The 23507-nt window shown below is 42.4% G+C and overlaps 1 protein-coding gene and 1 long non-coding RNA gene across 2 annotated transcripts in view; one reads left to right on the top strand and one right to left on the bottom strand.

Moving 5' to 3' along the window:
- LOC309970542 overlaps positions 1–23507 on the bottom strand; it is a 112242-nt gene that overhangs the window by 51337 nt on the left and 37398 nt on the right. The window lies entirely within an intron of this gene.
- On the top strand, positions 43–7518 carry ST8SIA3 (ST8 alpha-N-acetyl-neuraminide alpha-2,8-sialyltransferase 3; the record flags this gene model as incomplete). The annotated part of the gene is made up of 4 exons (XM_082852520.1): positions 43–221; positions 1617–1736; positions 4145–4702; positions 7236–7518. The coding sequence occupies 4 exons, from the start codon at positions 43–45 to the stop codon at positions 7516–7518; spliced, it is 1140 nt and encodes a 379-aa protein (XP_082708646.1).

The following is a 23507-nucleotide window of genomic DNA, read 5'->3' as shown; positions in this document are numbered from 1 at the left end:
GGACCGCTTTCCCCGCTTTTCCTGATCCCAACACAGCCCGGGATGAGAAATTGCAAAATGGCCCGGGTCGCCAGTGTGCTGGGGCTGGTTATGCTCAGCGTCGCCCTGCTGATTTTATCGCTCATCAGCTACGTGTCCCTGAAAAAGGAGAACATCTTCACCACTCCCAAGTATGCCAACCCGGGGGCGCCCCGAATGTACATGTTCCACGCGGGATTCCGGTGAGTGCGGCCTCTGAGTGCCCTCAGGTATCTGGTTTATGGGGGCGGGAGGTCAGAGGGGGGTGTTTTGCCTTCTCCGAGACACTTTGGGCAAGAAAACTGCGTGGTCCTTCCATTCGTCTCTCTGATTCTTACACCACCACCCCTCCCGTGCTTTTTTTTAACCCAGAGCCCCTAAAAGCCGTTGTCCTAATCAATGTGATTGCATTCTCGTATTCTTCTTCGGCATCCCTTCCCCCATTTCAAAAATGGGGGGAGGGTTTAAGGAGAATGATGGTGGAGGGAGAGGCCTTGTGTGTATTTGGGAAGGGGCATGGAGAGATGGACATGCGTTAGGTGAGTGCCTACCCCGCGCCCCTGTCCGCAGACTCCACGGCCGGGCTCCGGGCGGTCCGGGGCGATTTAATGGCGCAGGCGCCAGACTCCTCTTGCGCTCTCCTCCTTTCCTCTCCCCAACCCTTCACCCCATCAGATGATGCGCGGGTCTGTTCTCCGGGAGCCCCTGGGGTATTCGACCTCCATCCTTCCCTCCCTCCCCCGCACACCGCGCCATCGCCCCCCCTCCCCCGTCTTTCCGGGATTTCTGCAATTCCCCCGCCCTCTGCGGGAAGCGAGCCTCCTAAGGGCCGCCTACCCTCATCCCAGCTCCAAGTCACCAACGGGCGCAAGGCAGGACTGAGAAGGCTCCGGGCGAAGCTTGGCGCAGCTCGTCGAGAGCCTCTGCCCCAGTGTGCCCCCCTAGGAGCTCCCCCAGCAGAGCCTCTGAGGGGCGGGTAGGAAATACAGACTGCACCCTGTGGGCCAGGCCAGAACGCGAAACCTAGAGAAACCCCACCTGGGCAGAGGAGTGGAGTTGGCCAGCGGCCTCCAGGGGGGTCCCCAGTCAGGGGACAGGGAGTGAAACCAGACCTAGGCTCGGGAAGGAAGAGGTTAAGGAAGGAGCCACCCCCAGCCTTCCCCTAGGTCTCCGGTTCATCTGTCCGTTCTACAAAAATCAATCCGGCCGGACTGCGGGGGCGGCGCGGGTAGGGCTAGCAGTGGTGCGGCCGCTGTCCGCGGTGCTGACTCCCTGGTCCTCTCCGCGCATCCGTTTCTAGCAGAGCGCCGGGCTCCCGCCCCTGCTCTCCGTAAGACGGCCATTTTATCGTGTTTCCCGCACCCGCAGGGATGGACAATGGAGACGGATTTCCCTCGTTTTCTTTCTTCCTCCCGGGTGTGTGTGGGGAGCAGAAGGTGGACCAGATGAGAAGGGGCTCTGGGGCGGGATGTAGCCAGTACGTGTTCCAGCCGCCCCCCATCCCCGCCCCGCTCCCAACCGGCTGGACTTTAATGGCTACCTTGGCTTCCCCTAGCTGAGGCCAGCACGTTTGTTTGTGTACTCACACTCCTCTCCAGGTCACAGTTTGCGCTGAAGCTTCTAGATCCGTCATTTGTGCCCTTTCCGCATTCTCTGACTCATGAACTCCAAGCCAGACCTAAGTGGACATTTAATCGGACAGCGTTTTTACATCAAAGGTAGGATAGGGGGAAAAGATCCAAAAGGTGTTCTGAATTCTGGAGCTCAAAAACAAAACAAAACGAAATAATACAAAACAACAAAAATCTACACCCCCCCCAACCCGAGGTGTATTTGCATTGTCTTCTTGGCCTGACTGAACAAAGGCTGATTAGTAATCTTTTTTAATTTAAACATGTGGTGCCCTCTCATAAAAAGAAAACTTCAAAAAGACCAATTTGAATGGAAGGGAAAAAAGATATTTCCAGTATCCTCCCTAACTTGAGCTTAATTGAGCACCATGATGTATAGTTAACATTATGGCTAATACTGCCAAAGTCATTTATTTAAAAAAAAGAAAAGTTAAGTACAAAAATACCACGCAATGCATTTTCATTCCCTGACTAGAAATAAAATTTTTTAAATAAAGTAAAAAAGTATTGTCCCACTGAAACACAGAAGACACTACACTTAATCCCTAACAAATTACTAGTGAAAATCTCTGCCCAAATATATGCAGGTATTTTATGGTTTTGGTTTTTTACGTGTTTCTTCTCATTAAATTTTTATAGCTTTTAACATACTGTAAAAGCTACCCAACATTGTTCTTAATTGTCTTGTAGCAGCTTCATTTATACATGAAGGAGTTTTTGTGTTATGTGTGTGGGTTTTTGTTTTGTTTTGTTTTTTGGAGGTGGGGGAAGAAGGATGAGATTTATACAAAAGTATTTATTCTCCTCAGTGATATCTGGTCAACTCTTAGCAATTCCAGATAAGTCATTTCTCCTTCCTCTTTGGTGGGATTATCATGCTGCTAAATGGAATGTGAGCCATCTAGTGTATTCATTAGGGGTATGAATACTTATTTTACAAATACTTATTTTACCACTCTATTTAGGGTGTTGTGTTTTGGTCATAGAATTTCTAGTTATTGCACTCTTTTATTTTAATCCAATGATGGAATTAAAACAAATTCAGTAGCTATCCATGGTGTAATGAAAATATTTACTTGAAAGGTTGACACACAGTCACATGATTATGGTTAAAAATTTTTAAACATTAACTAGAAGTTAGTCCATGACAACAATTGATTAATTCTAAAACTCTGAAGTTTTTTTTTAACTTTTGTGGTTTTAATCCAATATTAATTTTATAGACAGCCCAGAAATTTTTCATGGGTCGAATACAGTATACCTTTTCCCCAAACATATTTCTGACTCAATAAAAATATTCTTCCCACACTAGGCCATGTGACCCAAATAACCAGTTAGAACAATATTGCCTTCTCAAAACTTCCCTCCTTTTAATCCATTTAGGTAAGCTTTAATTAACTTTCCCAGTATCACTTTAAACTTACTTTTTACCTTTGTAACAGTTTGTAATGAACACTGTTAGTAACTTTGGAAGTTCTGGCTTAAAGCTTTCAGTTTATGTTTCTCTGTATTTTGTCAAATGAAGTAATTTTTAAAAAATAGGATTCCAGGTAAAATGATGATATGCAAAGCATTTAGTTTCATTCCTGCTATTTTTTTTTAGGCAAAAGACCCAGGAGGTTCAATGTGGTTTCTTAGAACTGAAGAACCTACTAGAAGAGTAACATATGACCGGTGTCTCTTAAATATTTTAAATAGCAGAGACTTTAAGAGGATACGCTTAATTACACTTAATGCTCAACATGAAAGCAACCAGAAATTAGTACTAAGTATCACCCTTGCCTTGTTTATCCTCTGAATTCTTAGAATATGCACACATTTTCAGGATTTACAATAGCTTCTTTTTCTAAGAATTAGGTTTCTCTAACTTAAATGGGTTTCTATATAATCAAGTAGAAAAATGTTCCTTTTTCATTATTTAAAGGACATTAATGAGATTATCATCTCATTTCTATTAAATATTCAACTACACCCACTGCTATTACCATTTTCATATCTTAATAATAGTTAGTACCATACTGACTCATATCTGTTTGGCTCTTATTTGGATACCAGTGATGTTTGATATTCGTTGAATGCTGCAGTCCAATAGCAAACAAGTAGTCCCTAGTTACAAACTCTTAGCCACCAATGTTTGTGCATTAATGTGAGCTCTTTGGGGCCTGTGTAAATTGTCTCCCTGTATTTTCTGACACAGTTTAGCCTATGCCTCCCCCTTGATCAAGTACACTTTTCAGGTAGAGCAGAAAACCAAAGAATTGGCAGCTAAAAACCATAAATTACAACATTTACAAGCTTCAAAGGACTATACCCAGAATTTGAGAGACTAGCACATGTTTGTAAATTCTGAAGCAGTTCTTCCTTCAATTATGAATGTATAATCTTTCTTGGGTTCAGTGCCTATGGTTCTTGTCTAAATGAAATAGCATAAGACATAAGATGGAAAATCAGTTCTTTTGAATGGGATATATTTAATGAATTTCTTTTTATTTTAGGCAAGAAATTCTTCAGCATGTCGATGTAATAAAAAATTTTTCTTTGACCAAGAATAGTGTTCGGATTGGACAACTGATGCACTATGATTATTCCAGCCATAAATATGTTTTCTCTATTAGCAATAACTTCCGATCGCTGCTTCCAGATGTGTCACCCATTGTGAATAAGCATTATAATATTTGTGCTGTGGTTGGAAATAGTGGGATCCTGACAGGGAGCCGGTGTGGACAACAAATAGATAAGTCAGATTTTGTTTTCCGTTGCAATTTTGCCCCTACGGAGGCTTTCCAAAGAGATGTTGGAAGGAAAACCAACCTTACCACCTTCAACCCCAGCATCCTGGAAAAATATTACAACAATCTTTTGACCATTCAGGACCGTAACAACTTTTTTCTCAGTTTAAAAAAGCTCGATGGGGCCATTCTTTGGATCCCTGCATTTTTCTTCCACACTTCAGCAACTGTTACCAGGACACTAGTTGACTTTTTTGTTGAACACAGAGGTCAGTTAAAGGTCCAACTGGCTTGGCCTGGAAATATAATGCAACATGTCAACAGGTGTGTATATTTTATTGCCTTTAACTCATACCCTACCAGATGGCAAATCAATATTGTAATCTCTTGGGGGTGGTAGCGAACTGATTAGTTAGTTGTTGCCGTTAGCTTAGTACCTTAGAATGAACGCTTATGTTTTGTAATGAATGAATGGATCATTCTAGGTAAGAAGTTCAGTCTCCTACCCCAGCTGGTAACCAAGTGTCAAATGGAGGGACTGGTGCTTCATCAGCTCCTCCTCTCCATTCCCTGTCCCCTTCCTTGGTGGTAAGCCTAACAAGCAGTCATGGAAATCACCACAAATCAATAATTTTCTTTGAATGGATAGCCATGTCCCAATAATGCCAATGACTAAAGTGGACAAATCAATTGGTTTTTTTTAAAGATGGAATCGACTTTAAATGTTCCTTTTTATTTGATAGTAGGGTGTTTGTCAGATGTCCAAGATTAGAAAACCACCTAGACAAATCAAAATTGTATAATCTGCTTTTATAATTCGAGATTTGAGTGCCAAAACATGTGAAAAGTATTTTATCAGCTCATCGTTATCCCTTGTAATTTGAAAGACAGATTAACCAGGATGCAATATTTTCGTCTAGTCCAATGAGTCTTAACTCTGGCTGTACCTTAGAATCACTTGGAGAGATTTAAAAAATACTCTTGCCTGGGCTCTAATTCAAGAGATTCTAATGTAATTTGTCTGGTGGGGGAGGAGAGAGGCTCAGGCACTTGGTATGTCTTAATAACTCCCCAGCTGATTCTAATAAGCAGCCAGAATTGGGAGCAGGCATTTGTAAAATGCAGGGCATTTTATAAAGGAAGATTAATTGCAGAATTTTTTTCTTTAAATAATCTGAGGAAATTGCCTCAACTCTAATTTCCCCTATGCGAATAGCCCCAGTGTCCTAACATACTGTCCAGATGTTACTGCAAGTTAGAGTGGGTTCTAGGAGGTCTGGTAAACAAGGACTGTAAAATTTTTATCCCATGGTAGATGGGTACATAGTAGTGTATCCTGTAGTCCTCTAAAGTCTTCCAAATTTAAGATCTGTGTAGTTGACCTCTCATATAAGGAGGAATTATTGTGTAATCAGCTGGTATGTATCTAACAGGTAGGGTGATGCCACAATTTACAGTCCTCACTGGAACCTTTTCTTTGAAAGAAAAATGGCACTATTAAGAATGACAACAAAGACAATAGGCAAAAACTGGGACTGCTCCAGTTTCGCAGGATGTATGGTTACCTTCTTTAGAGGTGATATAACCCAACTCCTAAGTTTAAAGATACATTAACTGAGGTACAAAGAACGAGTTATTTACCCAACATCACTGCCCAAAATGGGCAGAACCAGAATTAGAAGCCAGGCCTCCTGCCAACCTGCCCTGTGGTCTTTTGACCATCGTTTTGCTCCCCTCTTGTTCTATTTAAGTACAGCTGTACCAAAAGAAACATCAGAAGCCATTCTAACTCCTTAGGTAAGAATATTAAAACAAAGACTGAACTTCTGAATTTCACCTGGAAGGGAAATGGCCACATGAAGCCTTCAGGTAGTGAAGAAGGAACTGCATATGATAGAACCTTCAGGAAGCGGCCGGTGTGGCCCACCTGGCCCCCAGCCTTTCAACAGCTCGGGCTTGAACATGCTGGTTCAATGAAAACTTGGAGGAAGTACAGTCCATGAAAACCTGATTCATGAACAGTTTGATTATGCCTGCACAGCCAGTCATAAAGGCACACGTGTGTGCGTGCACACACACACACACACACACACACACACCCTCACTCCACGGCAGTCTCAGATATTTGGCAGTTTAGGTAGGAAGGCTTCAAATTACTATCTAAACGTGGAAGGAACAACCATAATTTAGCATTTTTTAAAATTCGGAAAGTGTGTAAATACTTTTCTTAGGTTCTGGCACGCCAAAGAAGGGCTTGGGAGCATTTGGTTAAGACAAAGGAACAGGGAATGTGATTTTTTTACGAGCGGGTAGAAAAAAAATAAGGCCCTACAATCTTTCCAAACCCAAGAAGACAGGTTTAATCTCTAAGTTTGGATAAGGAAGTAACAGAGGAGGTCCCCTTTGACTAAACAACCTCCCCCTAGCCCAAGGGCCCTTTATGTGTGAGAAGCATAGTCATTCTCACTGGTGGGCTTTTATGGCATCACCACTGAGTCAGAGACACCACTCTCTAGGACAACCCAGAGCAGGGATGGCTTCAAACATGTGTGACTTCTATAGTAACACACGAGCCCATGCTTAGAAAGGCCGATGCTTGGTTCAATACTCTGCTGTTGCCCTCTTGAAATTCTCAATAATTTTTGAAGTAAGGGCCCACATTTTCATTTTGCACGGGGTCTCACAAATTATGTAGCCGGTCCTGCCCTGAGGTGTTCTGTGGTCTAAAAGACAGATTCAAAGCAAGTACTGGTTAAGTTACCTGGATAAATTCACTTCCCAAACCAGTCACAGTGACCCGTCTGACCAAAACCTTCAACACTGGCCTCTGAATCCACCTGTACTTATTGTTCCACAGGTACTGGAAAAACAAACATTTGTCACCCAAACGGCTGAGCACAGGTATTCTTATGTACACCCTTGCGTCAGCAATATGTGAAGAGATCCACTTGTATGGATTTTGGCCTTTTGGATTTGACCCCAACACAAGGGAAGATCTTCCATACCATTACTATGACAAAAAAGGAACCAAATTTACTACCAAGTGGCAGGAGTCCCACCAGCTGCCTGCTGAGTTTCAGCTGTTGTACCGAATGCACGGGGAAGGGCTCACCAAGCTGACTCTGTCACGCTGTGCCTAAGGACTGCGAACAGGAAGTGCCAAATGGCTGATTTAAAAGTGCCCCAACTCACACTGAATAGTCGACAGAATAGAACCCTAGAGAATGTCTTAGAAGGATGGTCTGCCACTTAAAAGGAAAGATGTCTTCTCTCCCCCTTTTGCACTGCTCTTTTAAGGGTCTTAGCAGGACAGATGCTTGGAAGCCACCTGACTTAAACTTGATTGATAAAGGGAATGTTGCATTTGGAACTATGCTGCTAACGAAATGGCCTGAAGTATTTTCATGTTTGTATTTTAATAATAAACTGCCTCCCATTTTTTATGAGGATTAGGGCTGTAGTTTCTGCAGCTTTGCTCAGATACAGTCCTCGTAATCAGAGGCCTCTGGCCAACTTGAGCAGGATTTCAGTTTTGCCTGGGTGGGATCAGACTCTTGAAAATGGTAACATAAAAGACTGGCTTGTGTATATTGTCTCTCTCTCTCTCTCTCTCTCCCCCCACCCCCCCAACCACTCCCCTGACCCCCCCCCCCCCACCGTGGAGTTTAATATTTTTGCTAGGAATCCTATTGAAATAGCTTTGCTTGTATGTCTTGCATCTGTAATCGATATGTTCAAGGCTCTGGGTAACTTTGATATTTCATGACAAACTGAGCAAATCATGCTGGGGATCCCCTTATGATTACTTTTATAAGAAACGCCTCTTATGACATTCTCACTAGTCCGTGAAGTCATTCTACAGCAGCGTGGTTCCTCTCTGGCGAGAGGTGTATAATACAGTGCATCTTTCACTACCACGAAGAAAGCCTAGGTCGTGGGCAGCATCTCATCTCTTGGCGTGAGGGCTGTTATGGCAGATCATTTTGTTGCCACGTCTGCAGGGCATTGCAGCCTGGGTTTAGTGCCTCCCACAGTCCCAATCCCAGCACTGGGCTGGGAATTCTCTCAGAATATAGAGGCAAGGAGTCAGCTTAAGAACCTGGAAGGAGAATACTTAGAAGTTGCTATGGATCCCATATCCCCTAAAGTGTTGTAACTATGATTAGGGCCTCTGAGAACCAGCAGGGTTAAAGTAGAGTAGATGCTCTGAGGCTGGCCAGGTCCCCATGTGAATAGCACTGAGGTGAGGTCATCTTGAGTATCACTGTGTCCGTCAGCACTGCTCCAAACTTCAAGACAATCGTAGACACCACATGCTCCCTGTTGCCACGGAAATTGGATCTTTACACCTACAAATTAAGCCTTTCGAAAGGAAAAGCCACTGTGTGGTGGCAAGATCGCTACTAAATAAACCCTTGGAATTGGAGGTGTATAGGCCTGCTGCAGAGGAATTCGCTCGCTGTTCTCTTTTCCATTATTTCAGCCTTAGGAGTAGAAATCCCATCACTCCTGTCCCTGGCTTTTCACTGAGCAGCACTTTGTTCTTCCAGTTCAGCCCAAAGCCTGGCCAAGTTGATGTTAAATTTTAATAAGAGTTTCTTCTTTCCAAATACCAGTCAAGCACATTTATAATACATTGAGGTGGGGTAGCTTGTTCTTTTCCAGAAATCTTCATCTAGATTGCTTGTCATGTTACAAATACCATTTCAAATAATTACTATAGTTCAGTAATCAGCTCACTGCCCCTCCTTGAGAAGGTATCATCACGCCTAAAATCAAACCAAATTCAGTAAGGAAAGACTCAGTCCTTATGCTCATGTTCTGCCTGGTCCTAAAGGGGGGCTGTTTTATTCTAATTTTTTTCCAGAAAGCTAATCAGAGCAGGTTACATAGATCCAGTACTAACCAGTGAAAGAAAAATCATACAGGTGCAAACGTGTTACTAATTGTGACACATCTCACAATGTTGTGTGAATGGCAATCATCCAAACAGACAGGAAAAAACAGGAATAGATGTTTTAAAATGGAAAACACTAAAACAGATCGATGCTTGAAATAATTAGAAGGGGAGATATTTAAAACATTTTAAAGTTCAATGGTATGATTTGATGGGCACCGAAACCACATGCTTATTCCCTATCACTTTAAAGAGGAAAGTACTACAGTTCTCATGCTGTTCTCTGTTAGGGTCACTGAGAGACAGATAACTGACAGGAGTGTTTATCTGGCTCTTCCTAAGCACTTAGTTCATTTGGTTACAGCTAAGTGATATTAATGCCAATATTATATGAGCCAGCTTCTGCCTCTGGAGTTTTAATGCCAATGTGCCCATTAGATTTCACTAAATATAAATATGTAAACACTTTGAACCAGGAAGGTTAAAAGAGCAAAAGACCAAAATCCCTAAAACCAGTTAATTGTCTATTAGTGGACCATTTAAATTAGATATCAGAATGGCAAGCTTGGGGATTTTTTTTTTTTAAGTTCAGGGAGATTTTGTAAATCTCACTTCACTCTTGGCTCCCTTTTAACCTAGAGTGAGAGGACTTTGCCATCTCCCAACACCATTTCATCCATCACTTTCAAAAAACTTAAAATGTTGAAGAAACAGACCTGTCTCCCAGAACTAGAAGAACTTAAGAGATCAGGCTCAACCCCTGTTTCCAGGTAGGACTTCCTGGAGCTGATCCAAAAAGACCATACTTCCCTTTTCTTGAAAACACTCTGAAGAAAATCCCAAGTCCTCCCATAGTGGTTAACCACAATTCTCATAATTATAAATTCTTTATATGCAGCCTATATCCTCCTTTTGCAAAAATTAGATTCAATATGTGAGTAAAGCATTCATCCCAGTTTTCGGCATGTAGTCAGCACTCAATAATATATGGCAGCTTTTACTGTTATTTTTATTGTTAGTTATGCCCTTGACCTACAGTTCCAGCATAGAGAAAAACAGCCTCTAGCTGATCATACAAAAACTCTTCTTGTTTTTAAAGACCGTTTCAAAGATTAAACCTATATAACCACTGTCACGACCAAAACAGTTGGTGGGTCCCATGAGTCCAGGTTAGAAAGGCAGTGGTGTAAGTAGGCAGAACTCCCGGGGCCGTGTGGTCAATAGCAGGGAGTTGGGCAGACGGGCCTTTTGGGTCCTCCCTCCTGATTCAGCTACAGGTACAAACCCCTGGCATTTGCATTGCCCTTGCTTTATTGGTTCTAGGTTAAGCGCATCCTTTTGTCAGAATCTTTCCTCTTTTCAGATACTCACGGCAGCGCCCACCCCCAGCTATTGGAATAAATATCACCATAAAGTCCCCAAGTCTGTCTACACATGACACCAATACAAATGACCAATTCACTTGCAGAGGAAAAAAACCCACAAACATTTAGCCACCTGTTTAATGCTAGTCCCTCAGTTTTCATCAGTTGTTCTGAGTGTCATGTGCAGACATGCAGATCCAGGTGAGGCAGAGTTAAGGTGTGGTATTATGAATCCCTCCCAAACCCAGAAAACATTCCCCATATTTGACGATTAAACATCTATGCTTCCTCCGCCTTTGCTCCTGTGTCTTAACTGTCCTTGATCATTGTACAAGTGCCGTGCGTTTAGTAGTGCGTATGCCTAGCAGTGCTGACTGTGACCACTGTGCTGTCTGTGTGTAACTTTGATGTCAGGCACTGACCATAGGGTTACCAGCCAGGATGTGCAAAAGAAGAGGCTCCCCCAGCCTCCTTGTGCCCAGGCCTCCAGTTATCCATGAATGTGAGTGCCAGGAGTAACCTAACTTGGTGGGGAAGCTGAGGAATGGAAGAGCATTTCTTCTGACTTAGGGCAAATTACTAATTATTAGACACTCACAGACAGTAAAGAGGTGTTGACTTGAGGGCAAAGGTAGCAGGGACAGAATTCTAGAGCCCTAGGACGCTGGAAATGGAAGAGCCTTTGAGTAGCTCTAGTCCTAATTCTTGACTTTCCAAATGAGACATGAAGAAACAGAAAGGCTAAGTGATTTTCCCAAGATTGCACAGGAAATCAGTGGAGGGATTCTGACTCCTCATCTAGTACTTCTTGGCTTATCAGCATCAAATAAAAATGGGCTCAAAGGGAAAGTGATTATGGTCTTGGGTTCACAAGGCACAGAAAATAAGTTATAAAGGCTGTAAAAGAGGAAAAAAGGTTCTCCCCCCACCAAAAAAAAAATTATTTCTCAATGAAAAATGGAAAAGGAGATGCTTGCCTAGGTATACAACAGTCCACTGGTAATAAGCTACATTCTCCCCTAAAATGAGGAAACCTACTTGGTAAATCATGATTCTGATAAATCTGGTAAATCACAATTCAGTTACTGACAGTTCCCAGTTGACAGATGGACTCTTATCTAATAATCTATCCGTCTTAATAAAATCGTGTTTTAGTAACATGTATACGTAATTTAAAAGTTGAATACTGAAGATGGTTATGTACTTCTCCATATGTATGACTTTCAGTTGAGGCCACTTGAGGTAAAAATACATTTTGTCAATGCCTCCCATATTATAAGTAATTTCAACAGCAGACTCCACGTTATTGCATTTAGTTCAATATGCTAAGAAGATGTGCAAATAATAATGAATAATTTGAGCTGGGTCTTCATGTGCAAAATGAGAGACTTAGCAATTTTCTGTATAATTCTGGATCCTTAAGTCCTCTTCCCCTCAGTTGTTTGAATGTGCCAGGCAAAAGTTTCTGTTTAGCCTCTACTTCTCCCTGAATGTGTAGAACTATGCTTTTGCTTACAAAGAAAGTTGGGGTTATGCGTATGTGGCTGAAAAGCCCAGATGGAGGATCATAGGTGCTGGGGACTTAGAGCCCCTGGGCCACTTGATGGACCTGTCTGGGCTCTGTGGCCCAATTAATCAAGGCCACAGGTGAGTTGATACCAAGGACCAAAATGACTAAGTATGCCTCTCTCACGCTTTGAGTGCTTTGCCACATAGATACAACATTTGAAATGGGAAACATTTTAGAATGTCATTGTATTATGCAGTGTTTCTTAAAATTTCTTTTTATTGTGATGACTTATTATTGAAGATATATGTGTTTGAACAGATGTTTTTATCCTCAGTGAAGCTCACTCTCTTGTTGTTAATTACAATGGACTCACAGTCTGGCAAGCAAAGCTGAATGACAGGAGAAGCTAATACAATCCCTGCTCCCCACCCCAGACCTCTGACTCAGAATGTCCTGGAATAAGCCCAGCTTACAAAGATTCCCGGGTGATTCTGTTGTGGCCACAATTTGAGAAACAAAAATATAGCGCAAAGTCATGTATGCCATGTTGACCAAAGTAGCTGAATGCTTATCCCTCTTCAAGCAGTTAATATCAGATCTGTTCCCTGGAGTTATCATGGCAATATACACACAGTCTTAGTGACTTAACCATTCAACTATTTTGGCTAAACTGACCAGTCACTAATTCGTAAGTGAACAGTTACTGGTTAATTTAGTCAGAATGGATGCAAGCCTGAAGACAGTCAGAGCGGGGAACATAGCTTTAACATACTTTACCTCAAGGCCAGCTCTTTATGTTTCACTCTTTATATTTCAAACTAAGAGACAGATCTCAGGTCACTCATATTTATAAATAGATAGACTGAGAAACAGGGAACTTAAACGATTCATTCAGATTCTACTTAGATGTCATTCCCAGAGCCTAAAATATTCCTCAAGTGGTCTGATCTCTCAACCCCCAGGTAATGCCCCAAATGCACACATCTTCGGGTTAAAATGAAACCAGTCAAAAAAGAAAAAAAAATCAAGAAGCTAAAGTTCTAAGACCAAGTGAGTATAAGAGAGGTGGCCGGTTGGCACTGGCTGCCTTGTGCCAGGCTCTGTTGAATGAGGTGTCTCCATCCTAATGAGGCTGTGGCCAGGCTCCTTACTATAGCTGTGCACATGCAAAGCCTTTAATCATCAGAGATACTAAAGACCTCCTTTGAGTTCCCTTCTGTGGGGTTAAGAGACAGCTTTAGCTCTCTGGTGTGCTGCTAAATGTTTAACAACTGGCTATGAAGAATGATGAAGCCCTGATCTGTAGGACTTGCCAGTTTCCATGGTGTAAATACTCTCATCATAGCCAATTTCAAACTACTAACTTGATGTCAACCAGCTGAAAATGTCACAATATGTTCTCAGGAGACCCTATGAGCTGGCTCCAGCACAGCACTGCCTGAACAATTTCTGAGTCAGTGATACCAAACAGGACGACTAGCAGTGGCTTTGGAGGGACTCCCAAGGGCCCCCCCTCCGCACAGAGAGGCATTTCCACCTTGATCAGTTCTACTAATTTTTAGTATATTATTGGTCCTTGAGGCTAAGGACCCTAAGGTGTTCAAAATATTCCCTAGCCATATGACTCTTAGGAAGCACTCAACAAACCCCTCAGAACCTTAGGAAATTACTAGCCATGGCTTGTCTGATTTCTAAAGTTGACCTTCCAGGTAAACATTCTTTAACTGCCAGTTGAAACCACGTTTGGCTGATCTTTTCTTACATCCTGTAGTCCATCGCCTGTTTCCCCAGTTCTCTAATTTTCTCTGTCCTCTCCTCAACCTTCTGGCACAAGATTGACAGGCATCCAGAAATTAGTGCCTGCAAAGGAGTAGGGGAGAAAACACATCCAATATGCTTACCTGGACCCATTACACCTGGAGAGGCTTCGTAGTTCAAATGTCTCTGCCTTACTAGGGGGACACTCAGCTAAGCATCATGCCCATATCTGGAGCTTGAGTATGCACTCGGCTGGGCTTTATTTGCACTCAGAAAATTCCTAGTGGGCTACAAACACCACTAAATAAGAATACTACTGGGGAAACTGTAAAGGAAGGCACCATATGATGCCTTGCCCTTAGCTAAGCTAGTGTAAGGCTGGACCCTGAAAAAACTCTACCAGAAAACATTTGGCCACTGCAGTCCCTGGGCATTGAGCACGACTTTCCTTCTTCCTCACCACTAGTTATAAGTGAAAGCCCTATTTCCTGAGTATCTAGAAATCAGATACCCTAGTGAGCCACAGAACAAGCTTTGTTTGCAAATTAAAGGTTTTCTGATGTAAGTCATTCTTAGGTGGGTTTAATTAAGTCCTTTGGAAGGTAATGCTGGAAAAAAAAATGTACTTAATTCCTTACATACAATAAGTGGCCATAGGTTTTTATTCTGCATGTAGTAAATCAAAAACAGATCATAAAGGACCAAATCTGCTTTCCTTGCCGTAGTAAAATATCCTATAGGTTCTGTAAAACCTTTCTAGACTGAATGTTTGAAGCTCAACTTGGACATTTTCTATATTATGTTCCAAAGGCCAGGGTATGCCTCTGTTTTCTGTTCTTCTTAACAGTTACCAAAATGAGCTTGTTTCTCTATACTTAACACACTACATTTTATTTTAAATGAGTCAGGTACATGTTAAAATGTTTTCTTCTGTATTCAGAACAATTTGCATAGAGCCTGGGCACAAAGTAGGGCTTCATCCTCTGGCTCTTTTCTGGACACCAAAGAGGTTAAGTCCATAGTTACAAACAGAAGGGATTTGACAGTAGCCCCCATTTTATTATGAATAAATAGACAGAAAAACCAGCATTGAGGAACCAGCCACCTCCATAACATCGTTAGCTAGGGAGGGTAGGGAGAAAATCTGGTAGATAATGGGACAGAGGTTTGGTCAATGTACGTAGGTGAAATAAAGTCATTTAATTATTTTCAAAAAGGAAGGGGAGATTTCCCTCTGAAATCTAGAATCCAGACCATTTTGCAAGACTTAGTATAACTGGTATCCGTGAGAGAAATACTCTTTAACCTCGTTTCAAGATCCAGACCTAAGCCCTTACTAGGCAGAAAGCAGCCTTACAGCCAAGAGCCCTGGCAGGGGCTTATTGACGGGTTGAGATCCAAACGCGGGAACATCAGCAATTAGCACTGAAATTCACCCAGGACACAGAACAAAAATACCATGGTTTACCAGATGCTGCTTCATTTACTCACATAGGACAGGCACCTAAGCCCATAGCAGAACTTCACAGATCTAGACATTCACTCAGGTCTAGATTCTAGGTGAACATGGACATGAGACGACTGAGGTTCACAGTAGGAAGCTTATCTGCCCAGCTAGTTAACTGGAATTAGAGTCTGGGTCTCCCCACCACTGATTCTACGACACCACACCATACTGCCTCCGTTCTTTAGAAGTAAAGTCGACAATCCATCGTGAAAGCATAAATCAGAAAACAAGGTAAAAGAATGTTTACGGAATCTTCTCTCATTTAACCACTTGGTTCCACCATTTCATTTTAGCATCATTTTAAGGAATGTTATATCAGTGTAGGATGAGTTACAAAGTTCTTTATAGTGTAATGATGGAACCAAAAGGTAGGAGGACAGTGAATGTAAGTTATTAAAGAAATGGGGAGGCAGCATGTGTCAGGGAAAATAAGTGCTTCTTGTGCTGTCATAACCATGGAGCCCTCCCCCCCACGCACCTAGTGCATTTGTTCTGGAAATGCTATTTTATGCTGAGAGACTGGCATTGAAGACTTCACTCCTTCCCAGCTAAATCAGAAGACCTCTTGCTCTTTGGAAGAAGCTTCAACCCTTAGGACCCAGGCTGACATCTCTTGTGAGAGACAGCCTCAGCTGCTCTTAGAAACAAGCTGCCAGACTTACAGGGCCATGGAGACCTAAAGGAAGCCAGCATGCTGGACTGAGGAACATGTAAATAACCTCCTGCCTTCCTGGTGAACAAGGACAATCATCTTTTTCTTTTGTAAAGGTAATCGCGTGTATATTGTGACTGTAGTTTATGGAGAAAATGCAATGATTTGCTTCAACAGCTCCCCAAATGTACCTGTTAAGTGTGAATGTGCCTGCCTCATTGCCTCGTGTGCCAAACACAGTACTGAATGCGTTGTTTTTAAATAAACTGTTTTATTGTGCACTGGAAAATAATGCTCGTTGTCTCTGTCCCATTCAGAAGACCCCACCACAGCCACACACACACACACACACACACACACACACACACACACACAAACACACTGCATCCAACAAAGACATTGAATGCATCCTCCTTTCTTCATTCCCTGTGTTTTGAGGATTTCTCCTTGGAGATTTGTAGAACTCCAGAAAGGTTGAGCTTGGCTGTCTACGGCCATGAACTAGCCGCAAATACTAATACCTCCCCCATGCCCAATTTTTCCGTAGGTCCTTTAAATGCAAATCATGCAACAGGCCTTAATGTTGTTAATAATAATACATTACTCTTGAATATTACAGTCACATACATCATTTTATTTCATCACTAATCAGGTGAGAGAGGGATGCTTAAGGACTTGGTTCATGCTGCACTGTTAGTGGCAGAGTTAAAATGAGAAACTGAGGGGACTTCCCTGGTGGCACAGTGGCTAAGAATCTGCCTGCCAATGCAGGGGACACAGGTTCGTGCCCTGGTCCGGGAAGATCTCACATGCTGCGGAGCAACTAAGCCCGTGTGCCACAACTACTGAGCCCACGTGCCACAACTACTGAAGCCCATGTGCCTAGAGCCCGTGCTCCACAACAAGAGAAGCCACTGCAGTGAGAAGCACGAGCACCGCAACAAAGACTAGCCCCTGCACGCTGCAACTAGAGAAAGCCCACACGCAGCAACGAAGACCCTACACAGCCAAAAATAAATAAAATAAATAAATTTTTTAAAAAAATGAGAAACTGACTCTCACTCCAGGGCTCTTTTCTTTGCATCTTCACACTATTCCAGTCACTCTTTAGACCATCTGCCCTGAATGCCCCCATCAGCCTCCATCCCCTTACCCTGTGTTATTTTTCTCAAAGTATTTTCTTTCCTCACTTGAAATGATAGCATTTATTTATTTATTCATAGTTTTTCTGTGTCTCCCACTATACTATAAACTCTACCTTCTCCAAAACAGATAAATTTGCCTGCTTTAATCAGCCTGTGCCCCCAGCGCCCATAACAGTGCTAGGAACTTAGTAGGCTATCAATTTATATTTGTTGGCTGGCTGGCTGGCTGGCTGGCTGGCAGGATGGATGGATGGATACACCATAGAGTCTGAATATCACTTCTACTTATTTTTATCTCCCTTCCCATCTTTGTGCCTACACTACAGACACCAAAAGTCCTCACTCTGCTCTGGCTCTGCTGCCTCAGATAGCACCATGAATAAGTATTTGTTGACTGAACGAATGAACAGTCCCAGAATTGTTTTTCTCAATATCTATGCTCCAACATTAAGAATGTCCCAGCATACTAATGCACCAAAGTGCACCCTAATTGTAATTTTAAGCAAAAGGAGAACTTATGTAGGGTAAAAAAAATACAGTATGGTTGGAAAGACCCCACCTTCGCTAAACAGGGTTGCATCAGAGACAGTTTGTTTCAGTACTCTCTGATTCAAATCAAAAGTCCTTAATGGTCACTTACATATAACACCAGTCAGGATAGGAACAGGATACGAAATGAGCAAAATCACAATGCCCCTCCTTAAGGAACTTAAAAGTCTTACTGGGGAAATAGTTCAACACATTACAGGGGAATATCATTTACCCTATGCAGCTCCAGGGAATGTTGGGATGCAGGTGACAGAGAGAAAGGGAGAGGCAAACAGAGTAAAGGATGCCCCATTAAATTCGAGTGAAGGCAATAAAAACTTTAGACACCAGCTGTAATACTCAGGGCTTATATTTTCTGAAAACTACTTGACAAGCTGATGATTCCCCCCATCACCTCTCACAGAGAAGGGGTTAAGTTATTCTAAAACAAAACAAAACACTTCACAACCTTCAGCAAAACGTGAAATTGACACCAAGCTTATTGCAGGCTCTCTTTGCCTGGGGCCAATTGGTACAAATTAAATTTTAAAAGTAGAATTTTTTTTTCCCTAAGAAAATGCACCGCCACAGCTTGACCAAGACAGAAAATTAAAGAAACCCCACCTATAAAAGGCCCAACTTGGGCTTCCCTGGTGGCGCAGTGGTTGAGAGTCCGCCTGCCGATGCAGGGGACACGGGTTCGTGCCCTGGTCCGGGAATATCCCACATGCTGCGGAGCAACTAAGCCCGTGAGCCATGGCCGCTGAGCCTGCGCGTCCGGAGCCTGTGCTCTGCAACGGGAGAGGCCACAGCAGTGAGCGGCCCGCGTACCGCAAAAAAAAAAAGGGGGCCAACTTGACCCAAGGCTCCCAGGTCAGTAAGGCAATCAGCTTTCTGCGTTAGTCTAAGCAAGAGTGTGGGCTCCTTCTCCAGCGGGCCTTCTACAGGGTCCAAAGGCCCGGGGTGGCCCATACCAGCCTCAATAGCTGAGGTATCCCCCATTTTGAGCACGCTATTCTCAGTGAGTAAGTTAGCTTGGTGAACAGGCTGCTCTGAACACTATCTCACACCACTCAGAATATCACAGGTGACCAGGAACTTAGAGATTCAATGAATTCAATGCTCTGGTTTCCAAATGAAGAAACCAAGGCTTAGGAGTTAAAGTGACTTATCTAAATGTATTGTCCTAGCGAGCCACATTTTAAGTATTTTATCAATTTTCTGGGACGCAAATGACAGTTATTTTTATATCAACTAACAATTCTAAATGAAAATATTTGAAAGGAAAATCTGCTCATTTTAACTTTTTTCTTATTATTATAAAAATATTCTTTAAAAAAATATTAGAAAATAGAGATAAGCAAAAGACTATAAAAAAATACCTAAAACTTTCACCTGTTTTTGAGTGTGTGTTTGTTCTAAACCATGTATACTGTTGCATTCTTTTGATTTTTCTCCACTTAAAAATATATCAAGAACAGCTTTCCATGTTATTAAATATTCTTTGATAGGCTCACAGAATGGAAGCTGTATCTTATTTAACCAATTCTCCATTGTTGTTTCAAATTTAAGTTTGCGTTCTTTGCCATTTTTCTTTGCTGTAAACAGTGCTTTGATGAACGTCTTTGTAACTGAATGTTTGAACATCAATGACTGTTTCCCTGTATAAATCCCTTTAAGTGGATTTTCAAGAGGTATGACAAATTTTTGTAAGGGAAGTCTTTTTCAAAGCCAGTCAGAAATGTTCAAGTAGAAGTTCAATGATCAAATTTTTAAATCTTTGTTTCACAAGAAAAGTTTAAAAGGCTTTGGAAAAGCAAAAAGGTTAGGAGGAAAGCATGCTTCATCAATGAGGATGACTCCCCAACAGAGAAGTAATGCCTATTTTTATACGATGCTAAGGTAAGTAAATAAGCTATTGTTGTGTGCTACTTAATTCAGTTACTTTTTCTCTTGTTTGGGAGCTGGGAGAAACTTCACTCATCAAAGGAGAAAGCTCATCCAATCACATCCTCATTGCTAATCAAATAAGAAGCACCCAGGACCACATGGGAGAGATGGACCTTCAATACAATGATAGATAGCTCTTTTCATTATTCTGAGAGTATGTTTATTGCTTACTCAAGCCTACCAACCTAACAGTGTTTCCAGTTCACAATAAGTCCAAGAAGTCAGAATGAGTAGGATGAGGTAAATAATCTACCTTGAGGCTACACAAATCCCATAGACCAGTTATTTTGTTGAACTTTTTAAAATCAATATCTCTACTTCTACAGGAGAGATGTGACTGTAAAAGCAAATTCAGAATTAGAACATACAGATTTTCAAAGCAGATTTATTAAGGGTGGCCAATGAAATAACTACAGAACTCCCTATTCCCTATTATTGTCCCTCTCTTAAGTAAATCTGTATCTGCACCCAAAATAAATGAGTAAGTATATTCATCACTGTGGGTCTCACAGTCTGTCACAACTACTCAACTCTGCTATTGTAGCACAAAAGCAGCTAGAGATGATACATGAATGAGTACAGCTGTGTTCCAACAAATTTTATTTACAAAAACAGGCAGCAGCCAGATTTGGCCTGTGGGGCTATGGTTTGCCAAACCTTGCTTTAAGTAACATGCTCCTTCCTGTATGCAAAATATATCATTTGACAACCTTCATTGTATTAGTTTTCGAGGGCTGTCATAATAAATCGCCACAAACTTGGTGGCTTAAAGCAACAGAAATTTATTCTGCCAGAAGTCTGAATTCAAGGCATCAGCAAGGTTGATTCCTTCTGGGAGTTCTGATGAAGAACTGTTTGATGTCTCTGTCCTTGCTTCTGGGGCTGTCAGCAGCCCTTGGCATTCCTTAGCTTTTAGATACATAACTCCAGTCTGGCTCCATCTTCACACGGCCTTCTCTGTGTGCCTATATGTTTCCCATTCTCTTGTCTTATAAGGACTTGCCTTATAAGAAATTTGGCGCTCACTCTAATCCAGGATGATCTCATCTCAAGATCCTTACCTTATTACATCTGCAAAGATCCTTACTACAAATAAGGTCACATTCCAGGTGGACATATTTTTTAGGGGCCACAATTCAACCCACTACATCCATTTACAATATTACCCCATCCACCAAGTAATTCAAGGACCCACATTCAAGGACCCATGGAACACAATTCAGTGATCACAGACTCACATGTGCTCCTGGTGACATTATTCCCCTTCAAAATTAACAAACCCATACCGTAAGAGCCCAACAGCATTACTGGGTGGTGGAAATTATGTTCTTAAATTATATTTTATAAAGCTTTCTGAAATCTATAGACAATAAATGGATGTGTTTCCAACAGTGGATTCAGAAACAAATCAAACATCACCACCAAAATCAACAAATTCTAAAAAAGCTCCTAGTATACAAAGAGCTCATTTCCCACACCAAGGAGATGCTCAGTGCCAGGGATACTGGTCTTGTATAAGTGAGTTTTCTGGCTGGGGTACACGCACCACATTGAAAGAAAAAAACATGTAGGAGAAAACATGAAAGTTGACCAACCCATGACATGAAGTATAAGTTCAGAAGAGATGTCTAAAATGTTCCAGTGGACATAGTTGTTCGACACTTAAAGATCAATTTAAAACTCATTCTCATCTTGCAGCAGACATCACAGATATATAGATATAGATCTCAACAACTTTAGCCACAAACACGAATACTTCTGATTTAGCTTCCAGAAACCTTTGTGACCTAATCAGTAAACAAAGCCTATTGGGGGGTCTTCCCTGGTGGCGCAGTGGTTGAGAGTCCGCCTGCCGGTGCAGGGGACGCGGGTTCGTGCCCCGTTCCGGGAGGATCCCACATGCCGCGGAGCGGCTGGGCTCGTGAGCCATGGCCGCTGAGCCTGCGCGTCCGGGGCCTGTGCTCCGCAATGGGGGAGGCCACAGCGGTGAGAGGCCCGCATACCGCAAAAAAAAAAAAAAGCCTATTGGGAAGTGAGGTGGAAATTTAGCTGGAGATATTTTTCTCAGAAATGGAACACACTGAAACTATCTTTAATGAAGTGTAGATATAGTAAAGGAGGGTGCTTGAGTGACTTAAAGAAGAGAGAGGTCAGAGTTAAATAGAAAACCAGAAAATGAAATGGCTACATAGATTTGTTTTGTCCAGTTTGGAAGCATTACATCCTTCAAAATGGAACATGTACAAGAAAGTTTTCTGCATTAAATTATGTCAAGACCAGAAAGCCTACTTGGAGCCTTCATTCTTAGGAGATAAGATTATTTACATGAAATGTGTAGGCTTAAATGGCCTAAATGGTCTTTCCTGTTGGTAGCTGAGGGTTCCCAGATGGAAGACATCCCCGCACCCTCACCTAGATGTTCTAGACCAGGAAACGATCCACTGGCGCCAGGGAACCTACATGATCTGTCTATTCTCACTCTTTGGATCCAGCCCTAACTAAGAGAGGGAATTTTCCAGGTGATGAATACAGCGAACACTAGAGCAGAAAGAAGGAACCATGGAAGAGGTAAGTTCAGTGAGTCTTTGGTATAAAAGGAGGAAGGCTGGGCTGATCTGGATACTATCTAAAGAAGAGAATCCTGAGCTACCAACCAGGGACAAGGGACCAAAGAACTTTGTCATCCTCTTTAATCTTTGTAATTCCCTGTGTTTCTTTTGCTGAATACCTAGACTGTTCCCCTGTTGTGTGTTGTGAACTGTCTGGCAGCTCCTTTAAACGGTCCCAGCATTCTGCTTCAGGAAAGTTGCTCGTTTCCTTTCCATCTAACTGCGCTGACTTTCCTCACATATTATCTCCCCAAAGTGCCCCTCCCACTCAGCTCCCAGCTTGGTGTCCTCATCTGCCCCTGGCTGGATACAGTAATGCCAACTCCAGATTTCACCTTGTTCTGTAACCAGGGATTGCCCTTGAGATGCACACACCACAATAATCTCCGGCTTGTGATGGTGTCCCCCGAGCCAGGCCCTTGGAACATGACTCGGCAAGCCCACAGCACCCAAAACCCAGCCCATGTAAGTACAGAGTTATCAGGATAACCCTGGGAGCTGGAACTAGGAGTCTGGCCTCCTCTGCTGCCAGTTTGGGGATACACAGAAGAAGCTCAAGGGTTAAAATAGGCAGCAGCACTGTGATGAAAAAAGACAAACAGACAGTCCCTCTAGGGAGGGAGAAAGTGGCTAAGAGGGGCAGGAAGCTGGGGTGGGCAGATTCCCAACAGCCTCATAGAAAACTGGCATCTTCAGAAACCTATTCATGATTTTTGCATTTCCAGAGGTGTCCAAGTGAGCCAAGCCAAGCTGTTAAACCGCTGAGATTTGGGGGTTAATGTATTACCAACATATAACCTAGATTAATACAATTCCTTAGACTTAAACTTTCAAAAATGGGTATCACCAAAAGATGGTTTGCATATAGAAATTGTGCTAGTTTAAGCTCTTGGTATCCAGGTACAGGTCCCACCCCCCACAGGTAGGAGTGCATCCCCCACTCCCATTCCCCACTCCCATTTCCGCATCTTGAATGAGATCGCTCTGCCTCCTACTCTGCCCTCAAATCCCCACCATTGATGGCATTCCTTGTATTTGCTACTTCTTTGACCTTTAGCTCATCTTGCTTTGTATTTTATGCTTTGCACCTTGTAACCCAACTAATGTAAGCTACTTGAGGGCAAGGACCACGTCCCATACTTCTTTGGGTCCTTTACTCTGACTCTTTTACAAGAGATACTCGGTGTTTGTTAACTGCACAATTGTTCA

The sequence above is a fragment of the Leucopleurus acutus genome (genome assembly GCF_964270905.1).
Source record: "Leucopleurus acutus genome assembly, chromosome: 13".
NCBI classification, from domain to species: Eukaryota; Metazoa; Chordata; class Mammalia; order Artiodactyla; family Delphinidae; genus Leucopleurus; species Leucopleurus acutus.
The sequence above is the reverse complement of the archived record's forward strand: the minus strand, read 5'-3'. Positions and strand labels throughout refer to the sequence as shown.